The 15,105-nt window shown below is 43.1% G+C and overlaps 1 protein-coding gene across 2 annotated transcripts in view; it reads right to left on the reverse strand.

The window, feature by feature from the left end:
- Positions 1–3,248: 3,248 nt before the first annotated feature.
- The window catches only part of KAT2A (lysine acetyltransferase 2A), a 152,394-nt gene continuing 140,537 nt past the window's right edge, over positions 3,249–15,105 (reverse strand). For both annotated transcript variants that reach the window (XM_063959420.1, XM_063959419.1), the window contains exon 18: positions 3,249–10,273. In XM_063959420.1, coding sequence (XP_063815490.1) covers positions 10,080–10,273 — 194 coding nt within the window. In that variant the 3' untranslated portion in view covers positions 3,249–10,079. The remainder of the gene's footprint in view (positions 10,274–15,105) is intronic.

The raw sequence follows: 15,105 nt of genomic DNA on the forward strand, positions 1-15,105 counted from the left end.
CGATCGGACACATCCTTTAGTTTAGTCACGTTTGGTATTGGAAAGATGGTCTTCTTTGATAGTCTAGCCAGGGAGGCGTCCACAATTGGCGGAACCTCCCACTTAGACATGACACCCATGGGTAGTGGGTAATTAGCCATTAACTTTTTGGGAATCTGGAAGCGTCTATCTGGCTGCTTCCAAGCCTCCCCCATCTGATTCTGGAGAGTCTGAGGAATCGGAAAAACTGCTGTTTGCGTTTTCGGAGACTCAAATAAGTCAAAGACTTCAGGTTCCTTAACCTTTTCTTCCTTGAAGTTAAGGACCTGTTTTTACCATTTCAATAAGGGATTCTAACCCCTTGACTTCAGCATCCTCCTCCTGAGGACTAACGTCAATTGTTGCCTCGACCGATTCTCCCTCCTCCTCTATGAGACCTTCCTCCTCCAATTCTTCCTGCAGGAGAGGGAGGAGTCTCTTTACCGCTTTACGCACATTCTTTTCTACTTGTGCGGACGGAGTAACTCTAATTAGGAATTCCTCCATGGTCTTGGAAAAACCTGCAGCCCATTCTAAATGTTGCTTGCGGGATTCCCCTATTTCCTTGAAATATCTGCCTGGGCACTTTCCCATGACCCAGATGGACCACTGCACCCAGACTGAGCGTCAATTCCCAAACTTGTGTCGCACACCCCAGAGCTGCCAACATTAGCGCTCTTTTTTTCCACATTTTGAACATACTTAACAAGTTTTTGTGGTCTTGGTTGGTGCTTTAGACATGCTAGAAACACACACACACACCAATCAGCAGTACTTTCACCCTATTAGAATAGGAGGAGAGAGACTGTAGGGAGCAATTAAATATAGGGAGTCATACAATCAGCTGTTCTTTTACCAGCCTGACGTTTACAACCCCCTCACACCACCAATTGTTGATACAGCTTGAGTTGACCGGGTTGAGAATTCTGTTGCTTCTCCTCCGCAGGACCTGTCAGCAGTGTCATTTGGAAGATAAAACATGTAATTTAGATAAATTATCTTCAGACAGATCTCAGCAGCAGAGCCCCTATTTTTTCTGCAAGCCAGCGCCAGTAATAATATACCATGCTATCAATACAGTTCAGTTCTCAGCAGCTTCTATCCACACATGAGACTCTATTCCCCTTCACTGACTGGACTCTGAAAATGTCCAGCTCCCTCAGCTAGTGAAAAGCCCGTTCTAACTGCACGTCTACAAGAAACTCAAAATGACCGCAACCGACTTTTATACACCTCACACATTTAATGTTTTAGCCTGTGACCTGAATCCAGTGCGCTCACCGGGAGCTCCCGTTTCTAGGCTTCAGCACAGATAGCTAAATCAAAATAACTGGAGGTACTAAATTAAGTCACCTCTGCTAAAGCATGGATATCACTAAAACCTGGACTTAGTGTGCCTTGAAGACCGAGGTTGGGAATGCCTAGACTACACGATGTGCACAAAATCCACATACGATAGCGTTTGATTGACCATGCAGCATGGCCAACCAGAGGATGTCGTATGCTCCCTGCAGGGAGTGTGCAATTGTGCATACACAAAAGATGGCAAATCATCCCGATATCGTTCTAGTGTGTACCCACCCTAAGACATGTCAAACACACATTCACTATATAGTACTATACAATTAACTACATTGTATACTGCGGGTTAGCATCTTGCAACACTTAGAAAAAATGTATATTTTGAGCTATGAAACAATTTAAACCAGAAATTTAATAGAATGAGTTTTTTTTTCTCTCCCATTAACATTACTCACCGGGGAAGTTTATAAAGTATAAGTTTATAAAGTACGCCTTAAGATCACCAAAATTCTGATAATGGTGGTCATTCCGAGTTGTTCGCTCGCAAGCTGCTTTTAGCAGCTTTGCACACGCTAAGCCGCCGCCTACTGGGAGTGAATCTTAGCATAGTAAAATTGCGAACGAAAGATTAGCAGAATTGCGAATAGACACTTCATAGCAGTTTCTGAGTAGCTCCAGACTTACTCGGCAACTGCGATCAGTTCAGTCAGTTTCGTTCCTGGTTTGACGTCACAAACACTCCCAGCGTTCGCCCAGACACTCCCCCGTTTCTTCAGACACTCCCGCGTTTTTCCCAGAAACGGCAGCGTTTTTTCACACACACCCATAAAACCGCCAGTTTCCGCCCAGAAACAGCCACTTCCTGTCAATCACATTACGATCACCAGAACGAAGAAAAAACCTCGTAATGCCGTGAGTAAAATACCTAACTGCATAGCAAATTTACTTGGCGCAGTCGCAGTGCGAACATTGCGCATGCGCAATTAGCGGAAAATCGCTGCGATGCGAAGAAAATTACCGAGCGAACAACTCGGAATGAGGGCCAATGTATGGGAGCAAATGTTAATTGACCATTTGCTCCCACACACTAGAAAACAGACAAATTGGTTAAATCTATTAGATTTAACCAATTAGTTTGAAATAAAATACATTGTTTTAAGATTTTAATGCAACTGCTACTGGGAAAAGGGTGTATTTATAAAATCCATTTGTAAAACTTCTGTAGGGCTTATATATTGAGTCAAACTAGAAAAATAAATTGTGACTAATAAGTAATGTGGTCAAAACAGTGGGGATTGAAGGTATCAGCCAGGATCTGTAGGTGCTGGAATAACTATCTATACCTTCTAAAATGAATCAGGTGTAGGGGTTATTCCAGCACACATTTCTTTCAGTTGTTGAAGAGAAAAAAATAATTTATATAGTAAACAGTGTGATAATTGGATCTTTCACATGTTGAAAATGTATATGTGCTTCAGACCATATCACGCTGACAAAATAATAGGTCTCCTGCCCAGTAATTATCTTCTGCTAAAGCGGAGGCCATTATCTTGACACCTGTAATAGGCCAGCGACTTGTTGAGCTTGCTGAAAGATCACCAGTATACCAGCAGTACTCGTGTATTACATCAATATTTATTGTCATTGAACAGCATGGAATTTTTTTTAACTCACAGTATAAGAACAGAATCAATTTCATACAAAGACACAGATGCCAAGAGGTGCAAGGCAAAAATACTGAACAAGCAACAATTCCAATGAGGTTACTCAGGGGCAGATTTATTAAGCCTGGTGAAGTGATAAAGTGGAAGGTGATAACGCATCAGCCAGTCAGCTCCTAACTGTCATTTTTCAAACCCAGCCTGTAACATGGAAGTTAGGAGCTGATTGGTTGGTGCGTTATCACCTTCCACTTTATCACTTCACTAGGCTTAATAAATCTGCCCCACAATGTGCAATGGAAATGGTGAAGAACATACAGTACATGTCCAAATGTACAAAGTGCAATGTTGGAGTTGACATTTATAAAGACAATCAGTGCCATTAAGCTTGCTGCTGTATAGCGAGTCAGAAAAACTATTTTGAAGTTAAAATAGTTGTACGGCTTTCTATAGGCTGTAGATTGCTATGGCAAGAGTTGGGAGGTTGAAGCACCCATAGCAGGTACATGTTATGTGGACGTAACACTTATTAAAATGCATTCTGTCACTTCAGGATTGGATAGGCTACACACTCACAGATATATCTCAGGCAATGGCCACCTACACAAAAAAGGGTATTTAAAAAAAATATTGTAGTGTATACTGGTATTGGATACAAGCCATCCCTTCTGTTATGGGCAATGTGTTTAGAGACCGCACCCTACCATGACCCCTGTGCAGTGTCATGATATGAATAAACACATACAACCTGTGTAGGCAAGGCATGGTGCAATAGTTGTGTACGCCTCAGATCTAACAGTGGCAGATGTAAACAGGGGCATGACATGCATTACTACATGTTTATAGTTCATGTATAACCATTTTCAGAATACCATTACACTCTGCCGTGAATAAGTTTGAGGAATACCTATCTGTGAGAATAAAGGATTTGGGCCTGTGAGCAGATTATTTTCACAAACTGAGACACCAGTTATCACTGATTTTGCTTTCATACAGCTTTACAGATTTAAGTTGCTTGTGGTTTGTTGTCAACCTGGTAGTGAACAAAATGTCACAGTATACATCAGAATTCTATTATGAAGGCTTCCTTACAATTAGCAGAACACGACACCATAGAAGCAGAGCAATGCAGACACAAAGGCCACGTATGTTAATCCATAACTGAAACAATTGTGTCACTTTTTCACTTGAGGTCTTTATTATTAGGATCAAAGCTTTAACGTGTACCAGTTGTCTGCACATGGTAGGGGCAGCCATTTTGTGTGCTAAACCAACATTTGTGATAATGTAAAATGATCATTTACCTAGCGGCCAATGGCATTGCTAAAAACTGCTTCCTACTAAACTGATCAGCTGCATTCTAATATTTATTCAAGCTCATACATATGCTGCCTTCCAAGTGGCCCATAGTAACTGACTGACTATATTACAAGAAAATGTCTACCTCCACTCGGTACAGGCAATAGGTGCACCTACTGTAATAGTGTGAAGTTATTTCTGGTCAGGAGGAATGATCCTACTAAAAACCATATGTGTAAGCACAGCCTGAAAATATACAATTTCCAGTGGCTGATTTTTACAACCTGCTGTAAGCTGAGCAGTGCTGTAGCTATTAACAGGAAATAGGCCTGGGATAAATAGTAACTGATGAGCAAAACCACAGCAACCTAAATTTGTGTATGCAGCACAGAACATTTTCCTTTGCCCAGGTAATGGCACAGTGGACTGTAATTTACTGGCAAACTGGTGGTGCTTTTCCATTGTTGCTACAAATAGAGCAGCGTGGCAGTAAGTCTATGAAATGCAGAGCTCACAGGCACAAGAGGACTGAACAGTTCAGGCACCCAGAACCACCGACTTTCACTGCCAGATCAGGCCTGAAAGGAAGGGATTACTGGAAGTGTGTGCATGCCGCTTATTAACACATAAAAATATTAAAAACAACAGCGGTAAAGGCAGGGGGAAAAACAGAACAGACAAATTCTAATCTGCATCAAAAGAATACAGGAGGGGAGGGTGGTACCTATATTTAATAGACTATATATATTTTTTTTCTTCTTTTTGCTAACATGTACTGTGTTCTTATGTAACATAAAATCAGAGACAGATGTAAAAAAATGCCTGTAGGAACACAATCCATCCAAGCAAATATTGGTTTATGTGGCCCTTCCCATGAACAATGAGAGCTGTAACTAGACTTTTTGGTGCCCTGTGCCAGAAAGAGAACTGGTGCACTTTCCATTTCTCCAGTAGGAACATAAGTCTCATGCCATCATGGGGAAGGGGCATGGCAAAATTTGGACACATACTTTTTACCACATTCATACACTTAACTTGAGAGCTTGTTGTTATTCAGTCACAATATCCTTTTTATTAGATAACGCATTTCAATATACTGCCATACTGGGGATTCCAACCCATAACCTGTTGCATTCCAGTCAAACACCCTACTCACTTAGCTATTTGATCCTGCTCAAAAACAATGAGATTTCTAACTATATGACGCTACTTGCACTTTGTATAAAAACAATCAGCATTGTAATTGAGCAGATCTATGTAGTGTGCAGACACACATCCAATCCCTTGCAGCCACACACTACATAGATCTGCTCAGTTACAATGCTGATCATTTTTTCACAAGATAAGCTTCAAATGGGTGGTCTTCAGTATGCCGGCTGTCGGGATCCCGGCGCACAGTATACCGGCGCCGGAATCCCGACAGCCGGCATACCGACACTTATTCTCCCTCGTGGGGGTCCACGACCCCACTGGAGGGAGAATAAAATCGCGTGCTGCGCACAGCGTGCCCGCAGCGTGGCGAGCCCGCAAGGGGCTCATTTGCGCTCGCCACACTGTCGGTATGCCGGCGGTCGGGCTCCCGGCGCCGGTATGCTGGTCGCCGGGAGCCCGTCCGCCGTCATACCATACTACACCCCTTCAAATAGTTTCAATTCTCTAGCTTAAAATTCTCTAGTTTTCTATGCAAAGGGCAGGTAGCTCAATGGATAGAGTGTCTGACTGCAATGCCACAGGCAATGGGTTAAATCCCAGGTAAGCGCCTTGAGTCCTATTGGAGAAAGAGCGCTATATAAATAAAATTATTATTATTATTATTATTATTTCAGCATCTTGAAGTGTAATGAAGGACAGCGTGACTAAAATGATAAATAATAATAAAGAGCTCTCAAGTTAAGTTCATGAATGTTGTGTAGATATTAGCGACAAAAGTAGTGGGGGAAGGAGACGGGTGGTCAGTAGATGCTGGGCTTCAAAAAAGGGGGCAAGCTACAAGGGAAAGTAATTAAAACAGATAATTGACAAGTGCTGCCAACAGCACCCCCTACCCTGCAGCGCTATGTGCAGTGGCACACTCCGCACACACCTAGTTACGGCTCTGACAACAATGCTCCAACACTTTATACCAGTGGTTTTCAAACTCAGTCCTCAGAACCTCAAACAGCTCACTTTTTCCAAGTCAATTAGTAGGAGCACAGGTGTATTCATTACTCACTGACACATTGTAAACGATCCACAGGTGGAACTAATTATTTCACTTGCAATTCTGTGAAGAGACCTGGAAAACATGCACTGTGTGGGGTCCTGAGGGCAGAGTTTGAGAACCTGCGCTTTATACTTGATTCTAGAGCCAAGGAGTAAGGCAGAGCTTTTCTGCACAATCTAACATATTCCAAGACGACATCTGTATATCCCTGAATTACAGATCTGATAAAGACTGCTCCCAATGCGATAGTGAAGCGGTCCTTCTAATCGCCACCTTAGGGACAGATGAGAATGCAATGGATTTATTTGGTCATTTTCTTTTCAACTAAACATATGAGATTAAGAAGAAAACTTACTTTTGTTTGTATAAAGGTCACAGGTCCCTTAAAAGGAAAGATGTATGGTGATTCTCATCTGTTCAGGCTATTTCTTTCATATTTAAAGTACAGATCTTTTTCATCATGATGTAGGCTCTATCTTGTGGGCCTGTGGTTGGTGCAGTACATGCAGATAAAATGTGCTATTTCCTAGTGTAACAGACACATTCTACTTTGTGTAATATTGCTCATGGCAGCAATACTGAACATGTTATTTCTTAACACATACTGTATGTACTAACATATATGAATGTGTATCTTTTGGCTGGCTATAAAAAGGACATTTTGTATGCTACACAAAAACAAAATCATGTAATCATAGAATAGAGAATTGTGAGCAACTTGCACCCTCTAGTTCTGTGATTTTCCCACATGGATTAATGAAAAGGTTTATCAAAAAGGACCCAAATACTTTATGCCTTTGACTGTAGATTAAAGCATCAGTAACTGAATACAAGTTGGCTTATATGAAAGCTGAAATAACACATACAAATAAATTAGAGTTTCAGAAGTTTATTAAAACTTAGGCTGGGTACACACTATGTCTACACCAGCTGGCAGCACGACCGATATAACGATATATCAGCCGTCCGTACACACTGAACGATATGTCACGCGACCGAGCGATATATTGTTCAAGGCCACATTTAGAATGCATGCAGTTGTTGCCAGCATCGTCCCATTGGGCGTGTGTGATTGGCCATACACACTAGACCATGCATGTCCAAACTACGGCCCTCCAGCTGTTGTGAAACTACATATCGCAGGATGCCCTGACACAGTTTTGCTGTCATAGAATGCTAAAGCTGTGTCAGGGCATGCTGGGATGTGTAGTTTCTCAACAGCTGGAGGGCCGCAGTTTGGACATGCCTGCACTAGACGATCTGGCTGATCTATAGTTCCGATCTGTGTTGGAACGCTACATCGAATGATATATCGCCTAATGTGTACCCAGCCTTACTGTAAGATATCACAAGACAAGGTTGGGATTGTATGGGTGAGTTTTTTCCTATACAAACCAGTACTGTTGCCACTAACCCCAGTGAAGAACACTGCAGAGCACAGGTTCAATGCTGGACAAAATGACCAATTCTGTCAAATGGGTGAGCATCAAACTGTCCAATCTGGAAGGTACTGGATGCTATTCCCTCCATCGCAGTGCTCAATGTGGTTGTAAGATAACCACATACACTGCAGATTCCAACCTAACCAGAGTACAGATTATATCATGATGAGTTTGGCTAGCTTTAGTCACTGCAGAACACCGCTGACAGGGATCAGTACGTAATCCCGCTGGACGGGATCCCGGCGGTCGAAGTACAGACGCCGGAATCCCGACCACACAATCCCGACAGGGGTGGCGAGCGGAACGCAGCCCCTTGCACACTATTATATTCTCCCTCTATGGGTGTCGTGGACACCCACGGAGGGAGAATATGTCGGGATTGTGGCGGTCGGGATTCCGGCGTCGGTATTTAGACTGCCGGGATCCCGTCCAGCGGGATGTTGACCGCATCCCAGCTGACAGCAATTCAATAGGTGGGAGCACACTGAACCACAAGTATAAATACTAAGTTGACTGTCTAAATTCAAGCCCAAGCATGGAAACGTTTGTTTTTTTCCTCTCAGGCTGAACTTAGATTATGAAACCAGGTGTTATATTGGAAAACTCAGTTTATGCCCATGTAATGCAGCCACATTTAAAGCTATAGCTCTGCCCACAGCTACAGCCATACAGACAGAATTAATGCATAGAGCTTTTGTATTCTGGTTCTCATAGAACAGTCACACTATGCTGCCACAGGGAATTTTTTCAATTATTGCTCTTTCTCCCCCATGTTTCAGAATTTCTATTCACATCAGCTGCAACAGGATTAGGGAGGGGGAGGGGGTATGCAAAGAGTGGGGAAAAAAAACAAAAAAACGGCATGGCGAAAATGTATTCCAAACGGGTGAAAATGCCCGCAATTGACTAGGGTTTCTAGAAAAATTTGACTTTATAATGCAAAGAAAATGGTGTTTGGTGTCCTTTCAGGGGCCTACGCATGCAGTGTCTTCAATAGACTTGCAAACCAAACTATTCGTTTTGTCAGGCTTCTAAGATATTTACACATTTATTTTGTGGTTAGCAGTGGTATTTATATAGCAGTCATATTCATATAAAGCAACTTGTATTCTGAACTCAGTGCATGCAAACCAAATTGTACATTTTTCTCACAGTACCAGAGGAAACCCCCCCAAAAACAAATCAAAATCAGTCCCACTAGGACATGCAGTTCATGTTTTCAAGGGGTGACATCTCACCCCACAACTTTCAGTATAGTAAGTAATACCATGTATTGAAGTGTGCCTAAACAATCCGTATGCGACTACAAGGCATATAAATTACATCCAACAAAAATTAGCAGTAACAAAATTTACCATGGTAAATTACATCAGTCATCTTTTGAAACAAACCACTTAATGCCAGTCACAATTCTATATGTAATGGATTACATATATTGCCAGTTAACCTGTGCACTCCTTCTATTCTGACTTAAATGAGTGCACAGTTGCTATTGGTCTATGGAGAGGATTTTATTTTGCCAGTTACATCTAATACTAGTATGTCAGATATCACTAAGAACAAATACCAATTCATATCTGCAAGTATGCGAGGGAAGGTGATGCACACTGTAAACCATACAGATGTAGGTCGTTTATAAAACCTTAAGTAGGTTCTATTTCAAGAGTAGCAATTTCATAGTGTCAGGGAGAACATCCACTGTGTAATCATACTGCCCCTGTATTGCTCCCTGAAGTAATGAAATGAAAGATTAACATTATCCTCAATGGAGGCGTTACAGTATTCTTGTTTGTTTCTTTAGGGCAAATAAATTAATGTTGCAAACTCATCAGGCTTTGGAACATTTCTTGGAATGATAGAAGGTTCCACTAATCCTGAGAACAGCAGTAGCTGTACTGTCAAAACCGGTAAATCAGCCCAAAAGTGCAGAGAACGTTGTGGAATAACAGCCAGGCTCCACTGTTGCTTGTACACACTGAGGTGTTACCATCCCGTTTCTTGTAACAAAGCGCGCACTCCTTTAAGAAGGTGATAAACATACATGAGCCCACGTGTCCACGCATTTCATAAGGCTGATTTGCAACTGAGGCTTTGTACCAAACTTAATGGGAAAGGAATGAAATGATTGTTGTATAGATGGGTTTCCCAGTGGAATTATTTATCTATCAGCCCGCCTTCCTTCAGCTTGAAATAGAAGAATTTTTCCAGCGTATTGGCACATTTGCAGTAATCGCTGTCTGGTGGGTTGTACTCTCGACAATTAGTGATTATTCTCTGCAGGTCAGCAATAAAGATCTTTTTGGTCACATAATATCTGTTCTTCAGCCTCTCAGTCATTGTTTTCAGGTCTAAAATAAAAATGCAAACACAGATGTAAAAATGTTGATAATCGCTGCCCCACGATTTACTTTCTACCTTCCTTCACTACAATAACAATTTACACAGGCATGGAAAACCACCAATACACGGGTGTTGTACAACTACCGGTGAGGACTGGCCAGTCATTACTTAACAAGAAAAGTATAGCACCAGGTAGATGGCTAGAACACCTAGTTTTCATCTCATACACAGACATTAATTAAATCTGTCTTGTTCTCCTCCAAAGAAATGACTGAAGCTCACAGAGATCCTTGATATCTAATGGAGAAACACATGTACAGTATACTCTAGCCTACCAAGATGACAACCCATTTTAAATCCACTTTTATCCGTCTACCTTCATTCACTTTAGCCTACAAAGTTTATTCTCTTTAAAATTTCTCCCCTCCTCCGTAGGTAAAAAAAAAAAAAAAAAGGACAAATTCCGCGGTCTAGTGTAAACGGGTTAGATAAATTTCTAACTGAAAAAGATATCCAAGGATATAGCATCTAAAATGAATGTATATTAGAAAATCTATGCATTCCAGTTGTCAACTAGACATAAAGCGGTCTTCACTTGTGTCAATATGGGTAAATCTATGGCTACTGTATATGGAGAATAGTATAGGATCAAAAATACAGGTTGAACTCTATGGACAACTTGTCTTTTTTCAACCTCATTAACTATGTTACTATGTATGTATTCATTAGCACGATACAAAGAAACAAGTACAAACGTGACTAAAAAAAAATATTCTTGACGACCCAGGTGTACAGTATGCCAGAAAGGAAAGATAAATACATCATAATGAATAAGTAAAACCAAAGACTCCCAGCAACGGCAATCAAAGAAGAACTCAAAATTACACAAACTCCAGTATCAGTTGATATAGTTGAAAATAGGATTTTGGTACTTACCAGGTAAATCCTTTTCTTTGAATCCATAGGGGGCACTGGAGTACTCTTGGGATATGGACGGCTTCCACAGGAACAGGGCACTGAATATTTAAATTTAGAACACTCCACCCCTCCATATCCCAGAGTACCTCAGTGTTGTTTTACTGAGCCGAACAGGAGCTATAGAGAGGTTGACAATGGAGTATTACATATAACATAACGGACAACAATGAAGTTGACACATAACGTTACTGACAACTAAACAGTTGACACCATAACCAGAACTTGATAATTTGAACCAGTCGGTGAGAGTGTGTTACCATAAGATCCCCTGAACTTACCACAAACCAGATAAAACTGCTCTGGGTGGGCGTCCAGTGCCCCCTATGGATTCAAAGAAAAGGATTTACCTGGTAAGTACCAAAATCCTATTTTCTTTTTCATCCACTAGGGGTCACTGGAGTACTCTTGGGACGTACCAAAGCTTCCCCCTTGGGCGGGAGAGCTGTTTGGCACCTGTAACACTAGGCGGCCAAAGCTAGATGCTGATGCCGCAAACGTATCAAACTTGTAAAAGCGCACAAACGTGTGCACTGATGACCATGTAGCCGCACGACAAAGCTGCGTCGTAGAAGCTCCACGAGCAGCTGCGCATGGAATGAGCTGTTACTGATGTAGGCGGCTGTAACCTAGCATGAAGGTAAGCCTGACGTATAGTCAGTTTTATCCATCTGGATAAGGTCTTACCCATCTTGGCAGCATCATAGAGAACAAACAACGTATCAGTCTTACGAACTGTAGCCGTTCGGGATACATAAACGCGTAACGAGCGTACCACATCCAGAGTTCCAGAATGTCCTGTTAACACAGGAACTACAATTGGTTGATTGATGTGAAAAGATGACACTACCTTTGGTAAGAAAGCGGGATTCGTCCGAAGTTCCGCTCTGTCATCATGAAACACCAAAATACGGTGGCTTGCATGACAAGGCACCCAAATCTGAAACACGCCTTGCCAAAGCTAAGGCTAGAAGAAAAATTGTTTTCCAAGTAAGAAACTTTATATCCACATGCTGTAAGGGTTCAAAATATGAAGACTGTAAGAAATCTAAAACCAGATTCAAGTCCCATGGCTAGGTGGAATGAATGGAGGCTGTACTCTGAGGACACCTTGCAGAAAAGTGTGTACCGACGGCAATAGAGCCAATCGTCTTTGAAAATAAATTGACAACGCAGATACCTGCACCTTTAGTGTAGATAAACGCAGTCCTCCATCTAACCCCGTCTGTAGAAATAACAAAAGACGGGATAACTTGAAAGATGATGTCGGAAACGTCCGAGCTTCACACCAACCTATATAGGCACGCCAAATTCTGTAATAATGAGCTGCCGTAACTGGCTTCCTAGCTCGTAACATGGTTGGTATAACCGATTCTGGAATATCCTCTCTTCTTAAGAGTGCGGTCTCAATAGCCACCCCGTCAAACGCAGCCGCGCTAAATCGGGGCAAAGGAACGGACCCTGTTGTAACAAGCCTGGACATAGTGGGAGCGGCCAAGGATCGTCTGCGAGTAGTCCGGAGATCCGAGAACCAAGCTCTCCGAGGCCAATGAGGCGCCACTAGAATGACTGTGACAGACTCTCTTTTTGATCCGTTTTAGCACCAGAGGGAGCAGCGGAAACGGTGGAAACAGATACACTAGGCTGTACGGCCAAGCGATTGTGAGAGCATCCACCGCCACTGCCTTTGGATCTCTCTCTGGACACATACTGGTGCGTTTGGTGATTGTGGCGAGACGCCATCAGGTCCACTTGAGGGTAACCCCACCTCTGGACCAACATGTGAAACACTTCTGGATTTAATGGCCATTCTCCTGGCTGAAAATCCCGACGGCTGAGATAATCCGCCTCCCAGTTGTCCACTCCCGGAATGAACACTGCCGACAATATCACCTGGTGGTATTCTGCCCAATTGAGGATTCGAGCTACTTCCCGCATTGCCATGCGGCTTCTCGTTCCTCCTTGTTTGTTGATGTATGCGACTGCCGTCGCGTTGTCTGACTGCACCTGGACAGTCTGAGACAGAAGCATGTGTACTGCTTGTCGTAGCGCATTGTAAATTGCGCGGAGTTCCAGGACATTTATAGACAGCAATCTTTCGTATCCGCCCAGAGACCCTGGAGCTGACAATTTTGAACTACAGCTCCCCAACCTCTGAGACTCGCGTCCGTCGTGAGAATTATCCAATTCCAGCCGCCGAACAGTTTCCCTGTGGTTAAATTGTGTACCTTGAGCCACCAGAGTAGAGAAACCCTTGCCCGTGGCGACAACCTCACCCTGTGGTGAATCTGCAGATGCGAGCCCGACCACTGTGCGAGCACATCCAGTTGAAATGGACGTGAGTGAAATCTTCCGACCTGAAGCGCTTCAAAAGCCGCCACCATTGTTCCTAAGAGGCGAATGCACAAATGTACCGAGACTGTGCGTGGCTTGAGCACTAATTGTACCAGATGGCGAATAATCTGTACCTTCTGTTGTGGTAGGTAAATTCTTTGATTTACCGTATCGAGAATCATACCTAGGAATTGAAGTCGTTGAGACGGAATTAGATGTGATTTCTTGAAGTTGACAATCCAACCGTGGTGAACCAGTACATTGTACGTTAGCAACGCATGTTGGAGGAGCATCTGTTGAGACGGAGCTTTGATGAGCAGATCGTCTAAGTACGGAACTATTGTCACTCCCAGGAATCTGAGATGAGCTATCATCACAGACATCACTTTGGTGAATACCCGAGGCGCTGACGAAAGGCCAAACGGGAGAGCCTGAAACTGGTAATGGTTCTGGCGTATTGCAAAACGCAAGAACCTCTGATGAGGTTGCCAAATCGGAATGTGTAAGTACGCATCCTTGAGATCTAGTGCAATCATGAATTCCTTTGGCTCTAAACCTGCAATTACTGACCGCAGAGATTCCATCTTGAATCTGTAGTAAGTGACGTACTGATTGAAACCCTTTAAGTTCAATATTGGCCTGACTATGCAATCCGGCTTCGGTACCACAAACAGACTGGAATAATAACCCTGACCTTGTTGTTGTACCGGGACCTGAATCAAAACTGATGAATCCAGTAGGGACTGAATGGCAATTTGCAGAACCGCCCTCTTGTCGTCCGAGAGAGGTAGTCCTGTCTTGAAAAACCGCAGTGGCGGAAGACAGTCGAACTCTATTTTGTAACCTCTTAACACTAAATTGCGGATCCACCCATCTGTGGATGTCTGGAACCACGCCAAATGGAACGTCTGAAGGCGTGCTCCCACAATTGGAGATCCGAGATGGGCTGGTAGCCAGTCATGCCACTGGCTTGTCGGTGACCTTAGCGTCTTGACGACTTGTGTTGGTATGTTGGAAACCACGTCCTGGACCCCGTCTACCAGGCGTGGCTGTTCCTCTGCCACGCCCGCAAAAGGGCTGAGGTCTAAAGGATTTGAACGCAGGTCCAGAGTATCTCCGTCTTGGTACCGTTGGAGGCAATGGTAAGAAAACAGACTTTCCTCCCGTGGCCTCAGAAATCCATTTGTCCAATTCAGGACCAAACAACTTCTCGCCACCGTAAGGTAACGCCTCTATACCTCTTTTGACCTCTGCCTCCGCTTGGCAAGAGCGCAGCCAGAGAGCTCGTCGTACTGTAACCAGTGACTATGAAATGCGACAAGTGAGCTGACAGACATCAGTAGAAGCTGTAAATAGATACTCCGCAGCCTCACACATTTGATCAGCTAGACGTATAAGGTGATCGTCATGTAGGGCAGACTTGAGTTCTGTTATCCATACTATGAGCGCCTTAGTGACCCAAATGCCAACCAACCCAGGTCTCAGCAGCACTCCTGCTGCTATATACATGGACTTTAGCATAGTTTCTATT

This window comes from Pseudophryne corroboree, chromosome 3, assembly GCF_028390025.1.
Source record: "Pseudophryne corroboree isolate aPseCor3 chromosome 3, aPseCor3.hap2, whole genome shotgun sequence".
Taxonomy (NCBI): domain Eukaryota; kingdom Metazoa; phylum Chordata; class Amphibia; order Anura; family Myobatrachidae; genus Pseudophryne; species Pseudophryne corroboree.